This window comes from Canis lupus, chromosome 10 (assembly GCF_011100685.1).
Source record: "Canis lupus familiaris isolate Mischka breed German Shepherd chromosome 10, alternate assembly UU_Cfam_GSD_1.0, whole genome shotgun sequence".
Classification (NCBI taxonomy): Eukaryota; Metazoa; Chordata; class Mammalia; order Carnivora; family Canidae; genus Canis; species Canis lupus.
The window spans coordinates 44,287,134-44,306,799 of NC_049231.1; the positions used below are offsets into that span (position 1 = coordinate 44,287,134).

The 19,666-nt window shown below is 41.3% G+C and overlaps 2 protein-coding genes across 4 annotated transcripts in view; one reads left to right on the forward strand and one right to left on the reverse strand.

Moving 5' to 3' along the window:
- The window catches only part of REV1 (REV1 DNA directed polymerase), a 96,453-nt gene extending 88,657 nt beyond the window's left edge, over positions 1-7,796 (forward strand). Inside the window, 10 exon segments of the mRNA XM_038551017.1 lie at positions 1,244-1,346; positions 2,686-2,851; positions 3,090-3,292; positions 4,447-4,641; positions 4,643-4,678; positions 5,283-5,403; positions 6,162-6,382; positions 6,493-6,649; positions 6,955-7,057; positions 7,385-7,796. Of these exon segments, the coding sequence (XP_038406945.1) occupies positions 1,244-1,346; positions 2,686-2,851; positions 3,090-3,292; positions 4,447-4,641; positions 4,643-4,678; positions 5,283-5,403; positions 6,162-6,382; positions 6,493-6,649; positions 6,955-7,057; positions 7,385-7,496 (1,417 nt within the window). The 3' untranslated portion in view covers positions 7,497-7,796.
- A 211-nt stretch (positions 7,797-8,007) lies between these two features.
- The window catches only part of EIF5B (eukaryotic translation initiation factor 5B), a 95,252-nt gene continuing 83,593 nt past the window's right edge, over positions 8,008-19,666 (reverse strand). For all 3 annotated transcript variants that reach the window (XM_038551019.1, XM_038551018.1, XM_038551020.1), the window contains exons 15-24: positions 18,651-18,782; positions 17,779-17,961; positions 17,484-17,645; positions 15,748-15,879; positions 14,360-14,491; positions 14,176-14,252; positions 13,895-14,059; positions 11,703-11,841; positions 9,778-9,939; positions 8,008-9,434 (exon numbers count right to left, since the gene is read on the reverse strand). In XM_038551019.1, coding sequence (XP_038406947.1) covers positions 9,327-9,434; positions 9,778-9,939; positions 11,703-11,841; positions 13,895-14,059; positions 14,176-14,252; positions 14,360-14,491; positions 15,748-15,879; positions 17,484-17,645; positions 17,779-17,961; positions 18,651-18,782 — 1,392 coding nt within the window. In that variant the 3' untranslated portion in view covers positions 8,008-9,326. The remainder of the gene's footprint in view (positions 9,435-9,777; positions 9,940-11,702; positions 11,842-13,894; positions 14,060-14,175; positions 14,253-14,359; positions 14,492-15,747; positions 15,880-17,483; positions 17,646-17,778; positions 17,962-18,650; positions 18,783-19,666) is intronic.

The window sequence follows — 19,666 nt, forward strand, 5'->3', positions numbered from 1 at the left end:
GTGGCTGACTGTTCATATGTGAACTCCTCAAGTTTTATTTGGAACCTCTAGATTCACAGTGGGACACATGGACCAATGGGCGTCATCATAGATGAGTGGTTGAAGGGCTTGATCTTTGGTTACCACAACCAGCTGTATCTGTGGTCTTTGCTGTTAAGGCTTATCAATAGGCCCCTTGTGGGATCTTCCCATTTGCTGCCTGTAGTTGGTGAGCAGATGTGAAGACGGCAGCTAGCATTCCAGTTACTTAATAGGAAGAGCCGTCTGAGTGAGAAGAGTGTACATCTTTTGAGTGAGGTGCCTCCCACCTCCCTTGGCCACGCATGAGGTCTCCTAGCTCTCAGCATCGACATCATCCAGTGTATAGTGCATCCTACAAAGGAGGGGGTTGGCCACACATGCACATTCTCCATCCCTCCCCTGGTACCTGATATCTCTAATCACCGAGTGTTTTTGAGGTTCTGTAGCATAAATTGGCTTATTTCAAGTTGGCTCTTTGCTTTAGGCATAGCAGACATATTTGGTAACTTAGTATTTACGGATTTGCTTTCAGTATGTAAACTATGATTAACATTTTTCCTCTATCTTGTCTCCTCTCCTACTTGTATTTTAAGACCATTTTTAAATCAATTTTTTGAGTTTATGCTATTTATTTTTATTGTTTAAGAGTTTATGCTATTTAAAAGTCATTTTAAGATAGTTTAGTGGTGTTCTGAAAGGATATGAAGATAAATGCATTAAACCACCATGGTCTACTAAAAATCTTGCTTTCAGTAAAGTTCTTCTGTATTTATTTGTGTGAAATAAAGACAGGGGGATTCATCATTCTTTCATAGCAATCTCAAAACACTATTTACATTTATGTTTTAGTAGCAACATAATATTGTTATTTGTATATATAGGCATTAACTACATCTTTTTAAAAACTTTTTTTCCAATTTGTTTTTAGTTGGCCAGGTCTTTTTTGTCTCTATTTCAAAGTCCCAATGTTCTATATGATTTTTCTTTTACTCCTTGCTGTCTGTCAGTGTAGTTAATTTGTGATTATTGGCTTCCTTGAAGGAAGACTATCTCATCTCATTCATTTTTAAGGATTATATATTGGTACTTAATTATTTAAACTTTGTTACTTTCTTTATGACTTTCCTATACATCTTTAAACCATGCAGTACTTGTGAGGTACCAGTGAATATATAGGAGGTAGCTTTTGTTCCTTTAAAAAAGTGAATTCTATCACTTACAGGACCGTAACTCTTGACCAGGCCACAGATAGTGCAAAGATAATTGGAAAAGCTACACTAAATATGTTTCATACAATGAAACTAAATATATCGGATATGAGAGGGGTAAGTATATAACTTTAAAATTCTGACTTTCTTTCTATAATGTTTTTCTCATTTAAGGCTTGAACTAAGAATGGCTTGGGGGGGGGGGGCAGACGGTTTATGTGCATATTTTCAGCTCCTTTAGAGTAATACCAGGAAGATAGAAACTGAAAAATTCTTGACTTTATCATCTGACCTGATATTTTTATTTTTTTTTTAATTTTTATTTATTTATGATAGTCACAGAGAGAGAAAGAGAGAGAGGCAGAGACATAGGCAGAGGGAGAAGCAGGCTCCATGCACCGGAAGCCCGATGTGGGATTCGATCCCGGGTCTCCAGGATCGCGCCCTGGGCCAAAGGCAGGCGCCAAACCGCTGCGCCACCCAGGGATCCCTGACCTGATATTTTTCAAATTTGTTCTGAAAGCTCGTTTTGTTTCCTGCCTAGAATAATTTTGTACCTTGAACTTTTACAGATCTTTTAATTAACCAAGGGCTTATTTTACATATATTATCTGCTTTCTGTTCTCACTCCCCTAGAAGTAGATGGGACTGAGGAGTGTAGAACTACAAATAAATCTTATACCTTTAAGGTCTTTTTTAATCAAATTCATTCTTATGTCTCTTGGTGCTCCAGAAGGAAGTATTTACCACAGGCACACAAACATGCCTTTGGGACACGTTGAGAGGGTATCAAAAATGTAAAAACCTTAATTTTCTTAAGGATGAACCTTTGTAGTAGGTTCCGTGTGTGTAGATGTACGTGAATGAAAGGCTTTCATTTGTTATTTCATCAACTCACTGGCTTGGTGTGGCATTTTTGGAAGAATTAAAGAATTACTAAGCCAGACACGATTAAAACTTCTCCCTGAAATACTGTTATAATAAGGCTTTCTGGTGGTGTGGGGGCACAGTTATCTATGCCTGGGGCACTGCCCATCCCACCCTACCCACACCCATTTATTTGAAAAGTATTTTAAACAGAAAAATGATAAATGAAGACTGCAAGTAGACCACCTCTTATAGAGGTCTTGTGGTTTTTTTAATGTTAAAAATGTAGTTGATTAGAACTTCAGTGGGATATAAAAGTACTAAACTTTTTTGGATTTTTTATTTTGAAGAGATTGCAATATACTTGGATAGAATTGGATACCCCAAGATTGAGGTGAATAACTGCTCACTAGCTAGTTAATAGTTTTGGTAAAAAATCCTACAGAAGGCTGTTTGAATGTTTCCACTAATCTTTTATTCTAGAAATAGGATCTAGAAGATCTTTTTAAAAAGAGCTGAGAAGTTTGCTTAGTTGAATTCATATTCTAGCTTCACTTTTCCTGGAACACATTTTCACTTCTGGTTCTAGGTTGGGATTCATGTCAATCAGTTGGTTCCCACCAATCCAAACCCTTCTGCATGCCCCAGTCGCCCATCAGTTCAGTCAGGCCACTTTCCTGGTGGGTCACACTCTGTCCTGGATCTCTTCCAAGTTCAGAAAGCTAAGAAATCTACCGAAGAGGAGCACAAAGAAGGTCAGTGGTCATCAGTGTGGTTCTTGTTTTGGTGCTGCTTTTATCCTTAGGCGGCCTAATAAGTTAATTCAAGAGTTGTCTGGCATGGCTCTATGTGACTCTTAAAGAACACATTGACATTCTGGATTATGATGAATCAATAGTATAAGTTCATTTTACTTAGTGTATTAAAGTAATCCATATTATCCCATACCTAAGGATCTGAGGAAGCTATTTTATGTATTTTCTATACTTTCAGTATTTCTGGCTGCTATGGATCTGGAAATATCCTCCGCCTCTAGAAATTGCACTTTCTTGCCATCTTTTTCTACACATCTGACATCAAGTGTCAGTCCAGTTACTAGCAAAGCCGAGTCTTCAGGGAAATGGAATGGTCTACATTCTCCCATCAGTTTAAAATCAAGAATTAACCTGAGTATAGAGGTTCCGTCACCTTCCCAGGTATATTTTTATAGTTTTACGTATGATTTAAGTGCAAAAGCAGACATTTTTAGTTAGTATAGGCAAGAAGGGGAGAGGGCTACCTGTTAGGATAGATCAAGGGCAGATCACAGTGTTACCAAATTCCAAATGAGAAATATCAAGGTAGGAGAAAGGTGGTGCTTTTGGCAAAGATCTGTGACTCTTGGAAGTTGTAGAACATGGTTGCAAGCCAGTTCTGCAGACTGCCAGTCAGTAACCACTTTACCTCTTTGTAGCGGCAGTAATCATGTGGATTTAACTCTATTCAGCAATACAGCTTTGGTGGTGAGTTGTAGGGGCCTCTGCCCAAGGTTTTTCTTGCAGCATTTGCAAATGGTTGTCTGTAGGGTGAACGATTTTCCTAACGTAAGCTAGTAATTCTGTTGGTGTGTGCTGTAAGTGTGGAACACTGTTGGAACTTTTGCTTCTTGCACGGTAAGATAGCACTTTAAGCTATATCGGGAAAGTCCATTTCCCTGCTCCACTTCGTAGTAGGAGGCTGAAGGAAACACACATGCTGGCTGTAAGGCTCAGAAAGGGACACTTGATACTTTTGCACTGGGTCCCGGATGCTAGTGAGTCATCCGAAAGTAGTTGTTCCTGGCAAAGTAGAACGTTGGCCTAGCCAGCTTAATGGGATTCCAGGTTTCTAAATGGAAGTGCACAGGTGCACAGAGGAATCTGGTATGTAGGCTAGAGAAAGGGCGATTTCCACAATCTCTCTTATCTAACACAGTATTGTCAGAACCAGATTTATTTGTATTTGGGGGCAGATAGTCTACTGTGTGAGAGGTAAACTTCTCACCCACGGCTCCGCGATCCCACTCCTAGGTGTTGGCCCTTGCCCCCTGGGTGGGGTCCAAGATACGAGGTTGACACGGGTTTGTGGGGTCTGGGCTTGTGTGTGGACTTGCCTGATTGGCGGTGCTGCCTCCCCAGACTTCACGTGTTGCTACTACTCAGGCTGCGATAGCAAGAGGCCAGCGACCTTCCGAAAGTGTGCTGCTTTGGAGGGTTTGCTTTCCTAGCCTGCTCCGCTGAGCCTCTTGCTTATTATCCAGAATGTGCTAGCATTCAGTCCTAACCTCCTCTCTGAGCATGCTGTGACTCCAGACTCGTGTGGGATCTTACAGCTCGACCAGTCTGTTCTAGAAGCACTTCCGCCTGATCTCCGGGAGCAAGTAGAGCAGGTCTGTGTTCAGCAAGGAGAGCTGCATGGCGACAAAAGGAAAGAGCCAGTAAACGGCTGCAATACAGGAATTTTGCCACAACCAGTTGGGACGGTTTTGTTACAAATACCAGAACCTCAAGAATCTAACAGTGATGCAGGGAATTAATGTCATAGCCCTTCCAGCATTTTCACAGGTAAGTCAAACTACAGACCTTCTACCCTGACTATGCTCACCCTTCCTACTGCAGCCCAGGACCTGTCTCACTTCCGCTTTTCCTTTGGATCCTACACTCCCCGTAGCTTACACCATATCCACTGCTACATCATCTAAAGGACAGACTGGCAGAGAAGAGGGAGCATGTGGTATGTGGATGCTTACAATCTCCACCCAGACGTACAACACATTGTTTCTACTTTCTTGCCCAGTGGTGACCATTGGGCCACACTTGAAATATCTGGGTAGAGATCTGTAATTGTAGACTAGAGACACTAAGACAGTCTTAAGTTTAGTGTTTAAAAAGATACTGCCCGTGAGCCTGTCTTCTTGTGTTTTGCCTTTCGTTTTCTAGTAATGCTACTTATCCGGATGGTTCTGCTGTGGTTTGGTTTTATTCAAGTCAGTTCTTAGCTGTAAGTTTTTTTATTCTCACCCTAAAACCAGGATACAGTGAGCTTCAATATTGAGGACCTTTCAAGAATTCACACAGATCAGAGAAATATGATTTGAAAACAAAATCTGTTTTGTGAAAAATAGAGCATCGACTCCAGTTTGACTTTGAACCTTCTCTTTCTCACTAGGTGGACCCTGAGGTGTTTGCGGCACTTCCTGCAGAGCTTCAGAAGGAGCTGAAGGCAGCTTATGATCAAAGACAAAGGCAGGGGGAGAACACCGCTCAGCAGCAGCCGGCCACCGCGTCAGGTAAGCCCGGGAAGGGACCTGAAACAACTGAAGACAAGAAAAGAGATCATAGAGTGTGGTTACTGCAGCAGGTAACAGCCGGAGTCTGAGCTGCTGGTCCAGCTAAGAGCTCTTTGTATTGAAGGGAACGAGTACATGATGTGCCAAGTGTTGTCACAGTCCTGGCTGGATTTGTATCTAACTTCTTGACTGGAAAACACCTTCATTTCAGAAAAAGTCTGAATTATTACCAGAAATAGGTTGATATATCAAAGAGTGTAGGTTTAAATTTTTTTTTTTTAATTTATTCATGATAGACATAGAGAGAGGCAGAGAGACACAGGCAGAGGGAGAAGCAGGCTCCATGCAGGGAGCCCGACGTGGACTCGATCCCGGGACTCCAGGATCATGCCCTGTGCCAAAGGCAGGCACTAAACCGCTGAGCCACCCAGGGATCCCAGCAGTGTAGGTTTAAAACAAAAAATGTGGAAGTGTCTGAACAAGCATTATAGTATGGCCTGAACTGTTATCCTTCACCTGTTGAATTTCCACTTAATCCTGATGGGCCCCTCTTTAGACTAGATTTTAATAGGTGACGAGCACAGGTAGTGGGAGCCCTAGAGCCTGTGCTTATCGCCAGGTACTGCATCCCACAGTCTTGCTAAGGGGCCTGTGTTGGGATGTGTGCGCGCATGCATAGGGGCTATATTTAAGGAGGAACAAGAACTTGTATTGTCTGAACATATTTTGTTGACAATCTCACGTTCGTATTCTTACAGTGCCAAAGAATCCATTACGTCAGCTAAAACCGGCAGCAGTGAAAGAAAAGAAACGAAACAAGAAGAAAAATCCCATCAGTCCCCCCAGAAAGATCCAGAGTCCTTTGAAAAACAAGTTGCTTAATAGTCCTGTGAAAACTCTGCCTGGGGCCTGTGGGAGTCCTCAGAAGTTAATTGATGGGATTCTAAAACATGAAGGTCCTGCTTCTGAGAAACCTCTGGTAATAGTTTTCATACTCTTTAAACTTTGACCTCTTCTTTTACCAGATTTTAATGTTGTACTTGCTGTTACGTAAATACAGCACTTTTTATCGTTTGTTTTCTTTAACAGGGAGAACTCTCTGGTTCCACTTCAGGTGTGCCAGGCCTCTCTGGTTTGCAGCCTGAGCCGGTTGGCTGTGGGAGACCCCCAGCACCAAACCTGGCAGGAGCTGTTGAATTCAGTGATGTGAAGACCTTGCTCAAAGAATGGATAACTACCATTTCAGGTTGGCTTGGCCGGCGGGACAGCCGCAGACTGAGATATAACAACAGTTCTAGATTTTAGAACATGAACAGACTCGACTGTAGAAATGGAACTCATTTTTCTAAATCTGGTAGGCTAAAACCAGCCACCCTCTAACCTTTCAAACTCTGGGGCCGACTTTGAAAAGTGCCTTAACTATAGACCATTTGTTTGACGGCTCTAAGTCAGTGGGAGAGCTTAATAGAAATGCGAGTCTCCTTTATGCCTGCAGCTAGCTGTCTTTAAAAGGAGGCTGGTCCTTACTTGAAGTTTTTCCCCCCTCTCTAGATCCAATGGAAGAAGACATTCTGCAAGTTGTGAAATATTGTACTGATCTAATAGAGGAAAAAGATTTGGAAAAACTGGACCTAGTTATAAAATACATGAAAAGGTAATTATTCGATATTTTTATCAGAACAAGAAAATCAGGCATCTCACACAGCTACTCGAGGGGAAGCAGAGTAGCTTTTACACTTCTGGGCGGGATACTCTATGTTTTGGATCCCAAAGAAATGCCATAATACAATCAAAAGATTGTTCCCCTGGAGATTTATATGGCTTAAAACCATAGTAGGTACTTTTGGAGCATTCTAGGGGTTTGGCCAAAATTGGTTCTTACATAAAAACATTAAAACCCTAAAGATTTATGTTCAGCTGATTCTTGTGGGAGGAGGAATCCATCATCTTACCTGATGTCTTTTCTTAACCCACCTTTTAGGTTGATGCAGCAGTCGGTGGAATCGGTTTGGAACATGGCATTTGACTTTATTCTTGACAACGTTCAGGTGGTTTTACAACAAACTTATGGAAGCACATTAAAAGTTACATAAATATCACCAGGGAGCCTGGTGCTCTCTGCTAGCTGTGCCATAAGTGCTTGTGAGGTATTTGCAAAGTGCATGATAGTAATGCTTGGAGTTTTTATAATTTTAAAATTTTGTTTTTAAGCAAGTGTTTTGTACATTTCTTTTCAATAAGTGCCAAATTTGTCAGTATTGCATGTAAATAATTGTGTTAATTCTTTTACTGTAGTATAGATTCTATTTACAAAATGTTTGTTTATAAAGTTTTATGGATTTTTACAGTGAAGTGTTTACAGTTGTTTAATAAAGAACTGTATGTATATTTTGTACAGGCTCCTTTTTGTGAATCCTTTAGGAAGCAAATCCTGCACTGCTAATTCTATTTAAAGGCTGAGGAAACCTACAAGCAGACCATTGTTACAGGCTCCGTAGTAAGCTTTGAAATTCCTGAGAGGTCCCAGACTGGGATTCTACTTGTTCCGGGTAAAGCCTCTAAATAATCTTATCACTCTTGTCCCCAAGCATGAACACAGGAGCATGTTAAGAAAATCTTCTTTACTTCTTCCAAGTGGAGGGATTTACACATTTTAAATTAGAACACACACATAATTGAATAATAAGGTTTTCCTGGGAAAATGATGTCCCACAGATGTTTGAGCGGTCTCATCTCTGCTTCTACCATCCCTGGAGAAGCTTCAGTAGTAGTGAAGAGTGGTACAGATTTTCTAGATTATGCTATACCATAATACTTGAAAAATATAATTTATAATCCTGTGCCAGTGAATACGTGGGGACATTTCTTCAAAACACCCCACACTGCCCTTAGCACTGTGCTATATACATAGGTAGTCCAATATGAGAGATCTGTGACCAAAATTCATCCCCCCACTAACAGATTTCTTGCCGTGGGGAAAATTTCATGTGGACTTGCCACACTCTTCTGGAAAACTAGCTAAATCCAATTACTGCTATCAACAAATCATGATGTCTCCGCAACAGCTTAGGAGCACTAAGCAAGCCCCAATAGTCCCATCAGCTCCCTACTGACTGCCCCATCAGGGAACATATGCATGATAGGATTTTCTAGGACAAACTAGACCAAGATTGATGTACAAAAATTCTAACACTGACGTGTGCTGGCACACAAGGTATTACATACACCAAAGCTGATGACTCGTGGAGAGAAGCTATGCTAGCATGGAAGCCTAACAGCTCACTGGTGGATGTCTGTTTTCTTTATTGGTAGTTCAGAATTGTGCTGATTACAGTGGACTCTCAGGACTATACAAGCAGTAAATAGCAGCCAGCTACGCTTTACACCATGGTTTCACACAAAGCAGATAAAGAGATATCAGAGTGCCTAATTTTCTATTTTAAAAAATTCCTAAGGGCATATGGCAGAAGAATGCTGGAAAAAAAAATCACCGTGGGAAGGGATATGCATAAATAAAGAAGTATTTCTTACATCAAAAAAGTCCCATGAATCACAAAATCTGCAGAAGCTTGGTTAATCAAATACTGCAGTACTGATTTAATCAGTATAAAATCGAAAGAGCTTTAGATCTGTAATAAAAATCCAAATTTGGGTTAGGGCAAACTTTAAAACAGCAGCCAGTAGAGAAGGGTCGGGAAAGGAGGGGGCAGGTGAACAGGCACGTTGGAACTGTGGGGACATGTAATCGACCACTGTCAAACCAGTGTAAGTTTCTTGGTTTCTCATGGAAAACATTTTATACACCTATTTTTTTCCTTCCGTACTTAAGTTCGTCAGTGTCCAGATACATCCGTCTTGTTTTTCTTGGTGATTTTACAACATAATATTGCATTTATTCCAATTTCCTGCCCCATGTGGAAAAATTAGATGATTTCAAATACTTTCTTCAGCTCCACAATAAGCTGCCAGTCACTCTTCTGCATCTCATCTCTGAACCAGTCCTTGAGGGCATCGATGGACTGCCGGCTGATCTGCAAGCCCGAGGCACAGACAGGGTCAGGAACAGGGTAACCGTTACATGCCGAGGACAAGCACGGGGCCTGTCACCAGATACTGCCCATTAAAAAGAAACCTTAGCTAAGATTAAATGCAGTGCTCGTCTGCCTATTTGGAGTAGTGGACCGAGGCGGCCCCTTCCTCAACAAAGCCAGGGCCCCCTCACAGACCTGCCCCAAGCAGCTAATCCTCTCAGAGTGCACAGGTCCAAACTTCCAGCCCTCACAGCTAGTGCATAAAGGTAGCCAGAGAAGAGTTGACCGCCCCCCTCTTCCCCACCCCTTTCCTAAAATGGGCCACTTTGAGGAAGACACTTACCTTACTGACAAGAATGTCTGTAGCTTCAAAATGTCTTCCATACATTTTGGGAGATTCACCAGGGATAGGTTCTATTTTGACACAGACTTCTTGTCCTTTTTTTGCGACATCCACTTGTTTATGGTTTATTTCAATACTTGTTACTATTCCAATGTCAACAAACTGTAAAATAAGAACTGCAGTGTAAGCAGAGGAATCCTGCCAGTCACAGGCACTGCAACTGGACAGCTGAAATAAAAACTGGAGCAAAAGAGCCAGTTTAAAAGCCCTGGCTCTGTGACCTTCTCTAGCACTCATCACTGCAGTTTTCTCACTGGGAAACTAGGCAATGACACCACCACATCCCCCCTGGCCTTCACAAGATGGCTGTGAAGATCATGTGCTTTAGACAACCTGGGAAGTGCCCTGTCAGTCCAGTGTGGCTTACTACTACTGCCTATCCTTTCACACTACAGGTGCCATATTGCGAGAGAATGGCAGGCACAACACTTCTCAATTAGAAATGAGCTTGGAGCGGGCGGTATGGTGAGCAAGGGGATTGGGGATTACGTCAGGGTGGCAGCCAGGGACACATCACATGGGGTCCCATAGGCTGAGGTTAGAGGATCAAAGTTGTGAGTGGTCTGAGCTCAGTGACCATGCAGGAGAAAACCACTCCATTGCCTGCCTTGTGAAGAGATAAAGGAGAGTAAGAGTGAAACCAAGAGCTTTGATGTGGACAAAGCCACAAATAATTGCTGCAAGCAAATGTCCTTAGTCCACTGAAATGGTATAAAAGCAATGGCTCCTGGAAGTAAGTCCTAGTGCTCAGATGACTTCTAAGTGCCATTTCCCACTAAAGGAACCAGGTGTGGGGCAGTGAAAGTACTAGATGAGCCCAGAACAGCTTGCACCATAAAGGAAGAAGATGCTCCACGTGCTGTGTGTTAAGTGCTGAAGTAACCAGCTTGAATGGGCTCCCGCTGACCAGAATGGAGAACTGGGGTTTCAAAAATACTAGTACTGGATGGTAACATCAAATTTTATTTTTTTCAAATTTTATTTTTAAAAAGTGACTGTGTATAAGGTACCTAATGAAAAGTTGGGGGTGGGGGTGGAGGTGGAGGGTGGGGATCACAATGTTACAAACATTGTATAACTGCCTTAGGCAAGGATTACCAATCACTAAATCTACCAGGATACAGACTGTTGAAACAGGATATTCACAGGTACTCAAAGTGCCCCAGAGATTACTTAGTGATTACAAAGGGAGACAGATGTGTTTCTATTGGCAGTGCTGAGGCAACAGCACCTTCCCCAGGAAAGGAAGATGGCATCACCACAGTAAGAAAGCCTGTGTGACAGGGCAGGAGGTGCTTGGGAACACCTGCGCATACAGTATCTGTTCCAACAACTGTAACTTCTGTCTAGTGAGGAGGAAACCATCAGACAAATCCAAGTTGAGAAATAATCTGCAAAACAACTGGACTCTACAGAAAGGATGGGAGGGGCTATTCCTACTGGGACTAAAACCTGTAATAACCAAAAGCAAAGCCCCTTGAAGGGATCTGGGACCAGATGGGCAGGTGGCATTAGGAAAGACATTTGGGACAACTGGGGAAATGTGAGAACTATAAACTACAGGACATTAACTCAATTTTTCTTAGGTATGACGCTAATCTCAAGGGAAGGAATGAGTGTTGGTTATTCTATAAACTTTTCCCCAGGCTTGAAACTTTAAAACATTTTTTACAAGGGCAATAATTCAAAGTACCTTGCAACTTTCATTTGCTGAAGCAATAATACTTGGTGCTAGGAATCAACAGTGGCACTTGTACTGAGGTATAAAACAGACGGTGACAAGCTGAGCTTGTCGCCAATCCTGGACTCCCCGTTTTACGCCTTTAAGAGACCATACTTGTTTTCAAAGTACAACGAGAACTTACATTTTTGCTAGGGACGCACATGGGTGTCCCCTGTTTCACCTGACCTGCTTCCACAGTCACTCCCATCACTATTGGGTCTCGAGAATTAAAAATATACTGGGGGAGGATTTTCATCTTGCAGGGAAATACTGCTATATGCCTAAAAGGAAAAAAGAAAACCCAAAAATTATGAAGCTGACAAAACCACTTAAACATTAAAAACAAATACAAGTAAGTATGAGGCTTCTGTTGGATAAAAGCAATACCCCCCAGGGGGTGCCAGAGGAGCAAGAAAGACGCTGCTGACAGTGGTCAGTGGTGTCTGTTCTGGTCTAGGCCACCTGCCTGGAATGCTTCATCCCCTCACCATCTTCTTCCCTTCCCTCCCTCCATGCTGTTGCTTCCCAAGTCTTAAAAAAGCTGCCTCCCTGGAGCACTGAGCCCTGCCCCTAAATTTAGATGGGAGTTTAGAACCTTGATGGAACCCACAGGCAGTCTCCTGGGGACCACAGACATGGAACAACAGCCACTTTCTCCATACCATGTCCCCCAATCAGGTGATCCAAAAGGCCACTATTTTCCTGCTTATTAGCAAGCATGTGCTCAGAATACTTTCAGTGTCTAGCAGTCTTCTCTAACCAAGTCTTTTCGTTTCCAGTTTCATGATTTTTTTTTAAAGATTTTATTTATTCATGAGATACACCCCAAAGAGAGGCAGAGGGAGAAGCAGGCCCCATGCAGGAAGCCCGATGTGGGACTCTATCCTGGTACTCTAGGATCATACCCCGAGCCGAAGGCAAACGCTCAACCGCTGAGCCACCCAGGGTGTCCCAGTTTCATGATTTCAAGTGAGCATATCTCAATCTCCTAACACTCACCTGGCAATTCTACTTTAAATATGTAGCCCAAATTGAGCCACCCTCTGTCTTACTTGGAACACTGGGAGCTCAACAAGGGCCTTCATGGACTCGCTGAGATCCTCCTTAAAGGCCATACAGAGTCCCACCAACTTCTCTGACCCCATCTCCTACTGCTCCCCATCATTCTCAACGTGGCTGCTCCCAAGGGCTGCCCTGCTGCCTGGACACCTCACTTCATTCCCTCCAGATCCCTATTTGAAGGGGAGACCTACAGAGCTGAGCTGCTGCCCCCTGCCACACTGCTGGTCACGTCTCTTCCCTGAATTAGGGTTTTCCTCCTCCCCTCTTTGGCACTTACCCTACTTCTCATGTGTTCACTACTTGTATCCCCTGAGCTGCAAGAGGAGGGGGGGACCTGGTCAGGGTCACTGCTGACTCGTCCAGCACCTGCAGTGAGCCACCATGTTACATGGGGCAAGCTGTGAGGTCAGCTGGAGAAGCAAGCTCTCTTCCGATAGAATACTTCCCTTCAGTTCAGTCCCTCACCTTCCACATTCTCATATTGTTCCTTCCTTCCTGTGTAATACCAAATAAGGAACTCCACAAACAAGAGGATTTTAGCAACTACTCACCAATTGATGAGACCCACGTCTGCCAATTTGAAAACTAAAAACTAAAAGGCTACAGAGCTTTGTTAACACACTGCTGGAATGCCTCAGATGGGCAGAATTTATGATTTTTAATACATTCCATCAGGATGCAGCCTCTTCTGTTTGAGCAAATGCCATGCGCTTCTACTGTCCACGTACCTTTCTTGCACAGATGTCCCCCACGGGTCTGAAGTTTGCCTATTGCCACCTTGCTTTTAAGACCTACATTAGTACCTGCTTTCTCTAACCTCTGAGAAGAATTTTGCTTTTATGAAAAAAGGCAAAAAGCAAAAACACTTAGCATTTGTTTTACAGTGAGCCATTAAGAGTCAGTGGGTACCCCAAAGAGAGTGGCCCCGCTGAGCTTGTTCACAGGGACCACACTCAGCATCTCACTATCATGCTGCTGTAGCTGTGTCTGTCTATGAGCAATTGGCCTTCACCTCAATTTTTTTTTTTAAATCTGCTATCAAGATGTGTCCTAAGATAGCAGAAAAGCATGAGAGAGATTATAGTTTGAGCCTAGGAGTGTTCAAAAATTTCCCATATGAATTAATGGTAATTGCTTCTTCCCTTTATGCCATTTTGGCTTATGGAAGGTTTCACAGGAATGCTCTTTCAGGATAGTGGAAGCAGCCTGCATTTGGTAATTCTTAACCACTTCATTGCCAAAGACCCAAAGTAAGTAAAATCACCAACTTACTTAAATTCTTCTTGTTTCTGTTTCTTGTAGTCTTGTCTATATTTCGTAAAGGCATCAAATAAATGATAAATAATTTCTGCACTAAAAATTCTAACTCCTAAACTATCAGCCATTTCTTGTGCATCCCGTTCAATTCTCACATCAAAGGCCAAAATTACTGCATACCTGAAAGGTTCAAACACAATAAAGATCATTTGGTGAAACACAGAGTATGTCACGAAGGACTGTTTGAAGACAACGAGTAATATGAAAGCCTTCACAGCAGAAGAGAAATTACTTACTGGGGATCATGTTCTAGCATCACTGAAGCCTTCATAACATCTTTTTTATGGACTGGACCAATGTTAATTCCTGCATACTGTAGAAAGGGAATTTCTGAGCTTAAATGCCTGTGTCCAGTAAAAGAAACAGAACCACCAACCACAACCACCACAGACTCCTATAGAGTCAGGTAGGATTACTTACGGGCACTTCTGATGTTTTTAGAAATTCAAGTAGAGCTTCCAAAGATCCCAGTGTAGATGCTTGAACATAGACTCCTTTTTCTTCCAACTTGATAGCATTTAGCGTCTGCTTTAACTCATGGATCAACTCATCCTTGAAAAGAAATTAAATTTGACAAGGTTGTGAATGCATCTCTATCAGCAATGCCTTAGAATTAAGCTGCATTTTTTTAAAAGATTTTATTTATTTATTCATTGGAGAGAGAGAGAGAGAGAGAGAGAGAGAGAGAGAGAGAGAGAGGCAGAGACACAGGCAAAGGGAGAAGCAGGCTCCATGCAGGGAGCCCGACGTGGGACTCGATCCCGGGTCTCCAGAATCACGCCCTGGGCCCAAGGTGGCGCTAAACTGCTGAGCCACTCAGGCTGCCCACATTTCTGTTTTTTTAAATTAAGTATTCACCTGAAAATAGGAAACCAAAGCTAAGAAAAAGTAAGACGTAGCAGAACCTGTGCTAGAAAAGAGGCAGCGATTCGGGGGCCAAATCTGAGCTGTGTCCCACACTTCACCTTTATCTTACACTTCCTAGTACTGAGATCTATTGAGCTTCTGCTGTGCTTCGCAAATAAGGTAGACTAGGTGAGCAGAATGAAACAAAAATAATCTTTTCAAAGTTAAAAGCACTTTATAAATATAATGTGTTATGGAAGCCCACAGAGTCTGCTTGAATGTCTTTCCTGAAATGCCTCAGCATCCTCTTCCTCTGTCACTGCTCCTTTAGAGATTTTCCCCAGGAATAAGGACAGTCACATCCAAGCCATGAAGGATGCAGCAGTCCATGCCACAGCTGGGACTGGCCGCAGAGGAAGGCTGGCCCTCTTCTCACTGGCCCTAAGGTGGACTGATTCCCTGATGGCGGTGACTTGATGCTGCCAGGACACAAGATAAGCCAATATGCTAGGAACAGAGAGCCATCTTCTCTTTGGCAAGTGAGTATATCAACTCAAAGTTTGCTTTTGGGAAACTATGCTAGACTCCAGTGGGCATCTACTCCTACAGACACATACACAAGCTTTAAAACGACTCCTACTTCCTTGTAATATTTTGAGTTTTGTCTGCGTATTCTGACATCTAAAAACATGCATAACTACTTCTGGTCTTAGATTCATTTTTTATTTAAATAAAGTGTATATTTTAGAATTCTAGTGTATATAAATATTACTTATGTTAATTCACAGGACTGTGCAAACTGAAGTAATCTAAAAGCATCAACTATTTGCTATGAGCCTCCAGGTAAAGCTTCACAAAGACAAAGGTGCCCACTTCATCCATCATTACTAGGATGTGTCCTGCGGACACACCAGCAGGACTCCAATAACTCTAGAAGGGAAAAAAATTTTTAAGTAACTTACTTTAAGAACTGGGATTTCATCTTCTTTATAAGCCACCAGGAGGGGTAAACCAGCCAATGTCTTCTCTAGGTCTTTTCCAAGAATCTTTACCCCCTGAGCTGCTTCTACTTCTTTATGCTTTTCATACTGGTTCTGTAGAGATCAAAACATTTGTTACCACATTTATTTGCAAAGTGGCTGGCAGCAGGAGATGATGTGAGAGATAATATTTTTAGGATCATGGGGTAGGGAAATTTTTCTTAGACACAGAAAGCAATAAACACAAAAGATTGATAAATTCACACTAAAATGAAAGATTTCTGTTTCTTAAGATACCATAGAAAAGGTGAAAAGACAAGTCACAGAGTAGGAGAAGATGCTGTGATGCATACAAGCCACTAACAAACTAGTCTCCTGACTATACAGACTATTCCCTAATTAATCAAGTCAGACAATGCTGGAGCACAGAGACATTTCACAAAGGAATGAACTTCAATGGTTAATAAACATACAAAATGCCCAACCATATTTCAATCAGGCAAGTACCAAATGAAACAACAAGCTACCAGAAGTGAACATTTAAAAATCTGACAGCATCAAAGAGCTGACAGAAGTGAAATAATGAAAACTCTAATATACTGCAGATGAAAGTGTAACTTGTTGGACTCACTGTAGACAACAGTGTGGCCTTATCCAGTAAAACTGGAGCTGAGCATAAGTGAGGACTCAGCAATTCACTCCTAGGCATATACCCTGCAGAATCTTGCACAGTTGCACCAAGAGATAATACAATTATGTTTGTAGCAACAATACTGTTTGTAATAGCAAAAATTTAAAACCTGGAGATAGCCTACAGTTGCCACCAACAGGAGGACAGATAAATAAACCATGATTTTATATATATATACACACATACATACATACACATTTTTTCTAAAGATTTTATTTATTTATTCATGAGAGACACAGAGAGAGCAGAGACACAGGCAGAGGAAGAAGCAGGCTCCATGCAGGGAGCCCAATGCGGGACTCGATCCCGGGTCTCCAGGATCATGCCCTGAGCAAGAGGCAGACGATTAACCGCTAAGTCAGCCAGGCGTCCCAACCATGATATATTTATGCAGTAGAATATCCCACAAAAAAATGACCTATAGTTATATGCAAAAACATGGGTAAATCTTACAGGTGTTTTGTTTTGGTTCTTTGACTAGAAGAAGCCAGATACAATGGAAATGAGAATGATCCCACTTATATGAAGTCCATACACAATTTTTAGGGGCACACACTCAGGTATTAAAAAACTATTTTTAAAGGCTATTAATTACTACCATAAAAATGGAAACATGGTTAACTTTTAGGAAGGTGTGGGGGTGGCTAACACCCATGAGAGGCACACAGGCTTCCAGGGTGTCAGCAATGATCTATTCTTCATCTGTTTGTCTGCTTTTTAAAAATCTGTTGAACTTTTCTATGTTTTGTGTAGTTTTCTGTATTTATTTCATGATAAAAAATGTTTAAAAACTAGTCAGGGTAGAACCAAAACAATATACTTCAGTTCTCATGGAAAGCTCAGATGAAAAATAAGAACATGCATACATCTCCATCCTGATGGATGATCCCTTCCGCATGAAGATACCTAATATAGGACAAGGAGCGAGGGCATATTAGGCCAGGCAGCTCTTGAAGTGAGGAAGTGACCTCAACAGAACTTACACTGTATATGTCCCCATGTGTCAACATTTACCACCTAGGCTTACCTTCACCCTTAATTCCTTCATAGGAGGAGGTAATAGGAGGCCTCGAATCTGAGTTACAATGGGCCCTTCTACTCCAGGAACAATAATTGTATCTCCTTCCTTCAAACGCCCATTGATCAGTATCACATCTATAGTGGTGCCCATTCCTGGTAGAGCCTTAACCTGAGAGACATAAGTGTAAAGGGAATGAGATATGATATACTATGCTGACTGAATCTAAAAGCAGAAGACATCCCCACCCAAGAACTCACTGTTAAAGGAATAAAAGAAAATAAACTGAAAAACTCATCAGTACCTCCATAACCTGTGCTCTTAGCTCCTCACAGTGTGCAAGTCTCTTGCTTAACATGGTCTGAGTTAACTCAACAAGAAGGTAGATCAGACTTCCCATACCATCACCAGTATGCGCAGAGGTAGGTACCAAGGACACAAAAGTACGGGGATCCTTATTCTCATAAAACAAAGCTGCATTCAAACCCTAGAAACATAAAAAGCAAAAATCATTCCAAAAGGCCAAGCTGTGGAAGGAAACATCCAGAACAGTATGACTGATTAGATGACGGGCAAGTAGCTTGTCTTTCTGAAATTCCTCAAAAACACTCAAGAGATCATGCATATTATGTAGTTCTTTCACAAAAAAGTAATTTCTTTCCAGGTTTTCTTTCTTTTTTTTTTTGATCGATTGGGAGGGAAGAGCAGAAGGGGAGGCGGAGGGAGAGGGAAGGGGAAAGAGAGGAGGAAAGGAGGGGGGGGAGAGGGAGGGAGGGGGGGGGGAGAGAGAGAGAGGAGAGAGAGAGAGAGAGAGAGAGAGAGAGAGAGAATGAATCTCAAGCAAAAAGCCAGATGCAGGGCTTGATCTCACAACCCTGAGATCATTGACCTGAACTGAAATCTAGAGACAGACACTTAACAGAGTGATCCAGGCACCCCTTCAAATCAACTTTATTTTTAAAAATAAACATTCAGATTATAAAAATAGATCTTTGAAGTATTAGCTAATTTAAAAAGAAAAAGGGATAGGGAAAAGAATGGAGAACACTCCTTGGCATTGATAAGGGAACAGAACCAACATTAGTGAAAATGTTGGCTTTAGTATAAGGACAATAGAACAAAAGTAAAAATATTCTATGATATAGACTCTTCATCAAGAAGGAAAAGTTTTCTTACCTGCTGTGCAAATTCCACAATAATAGCCTTTGCTCGCTCCTCAAATTCATCTTTTGTATTCTTTTTCTGCTTCTTTAAAGTAGCAGCCACATCAGAGTCAGGGCTCTTTTTCCAATCATACAACCTATCAATCTGGAAAAAAAAAATATTTCATGAGAAACATCTTTAAAACATTCAAAACACTTAGGAATTTAATTAAGGCTAAAGCTTCTAAAAATTCCTAATGTATATTAAATATATTCAGGAGAGTGTGAATTACTCAAATATTTTATTATACCAAAAAGCCTGTATAATAACCTGCTTAACTGCATCCCCTCTTAAATTAGAAACTTCTGAGGTAACATGCTGCCCATCAGCTTCCAAACCAATTTATGAAAGGCTGTCATTTGTTTGCAAAAGATGAGATCCTAGAATTATCTTAGGATAATATACTTATTAGTGTATTTTTTTTTAGAATTCCAAAATGGCTTTGTTTAGTAGTCAGAATAATAGCAAGTATCATCAGGAAAATTATACACCAAAAAAAATAGAAAATAAAAGATAATTACATCCTATTTTAGAGAACAGCCCATCTGAATTTTTATTGCTCAAATTATATTTGCTGTTAAAAAAATCACATATTTTCCTTCACTTTTCAAGTGTGATAAATGGGTATAGAGAAGAAAAACTATTTAGTAGTAAAAACAAAATCTATTTCCTCAGTCTAGAACCACAAGAGTCTGCCCAAATCTGAATGCTACAGAAGAGAAAAATTAGTAAGTAGAAATAGCCCCAGAAATGACAAAGATGTTGTAATTAGCATATGAGGTCCTTAAAATAGTTATTATAAAATATGTGACTTTAAAGGAAAAACATGAAACCTGTGGACCTAAAAATATATATATAATTTAAAATAAAAATTCACTGGATAAGCTTAATAGCAAACTACTGATACAAAAGACTGGAGGCCTTGAAGATGTAGCAATAAATACTATCCCAACTGAAGCATATGAAAAAAGATGAAAGAAAACCTCACT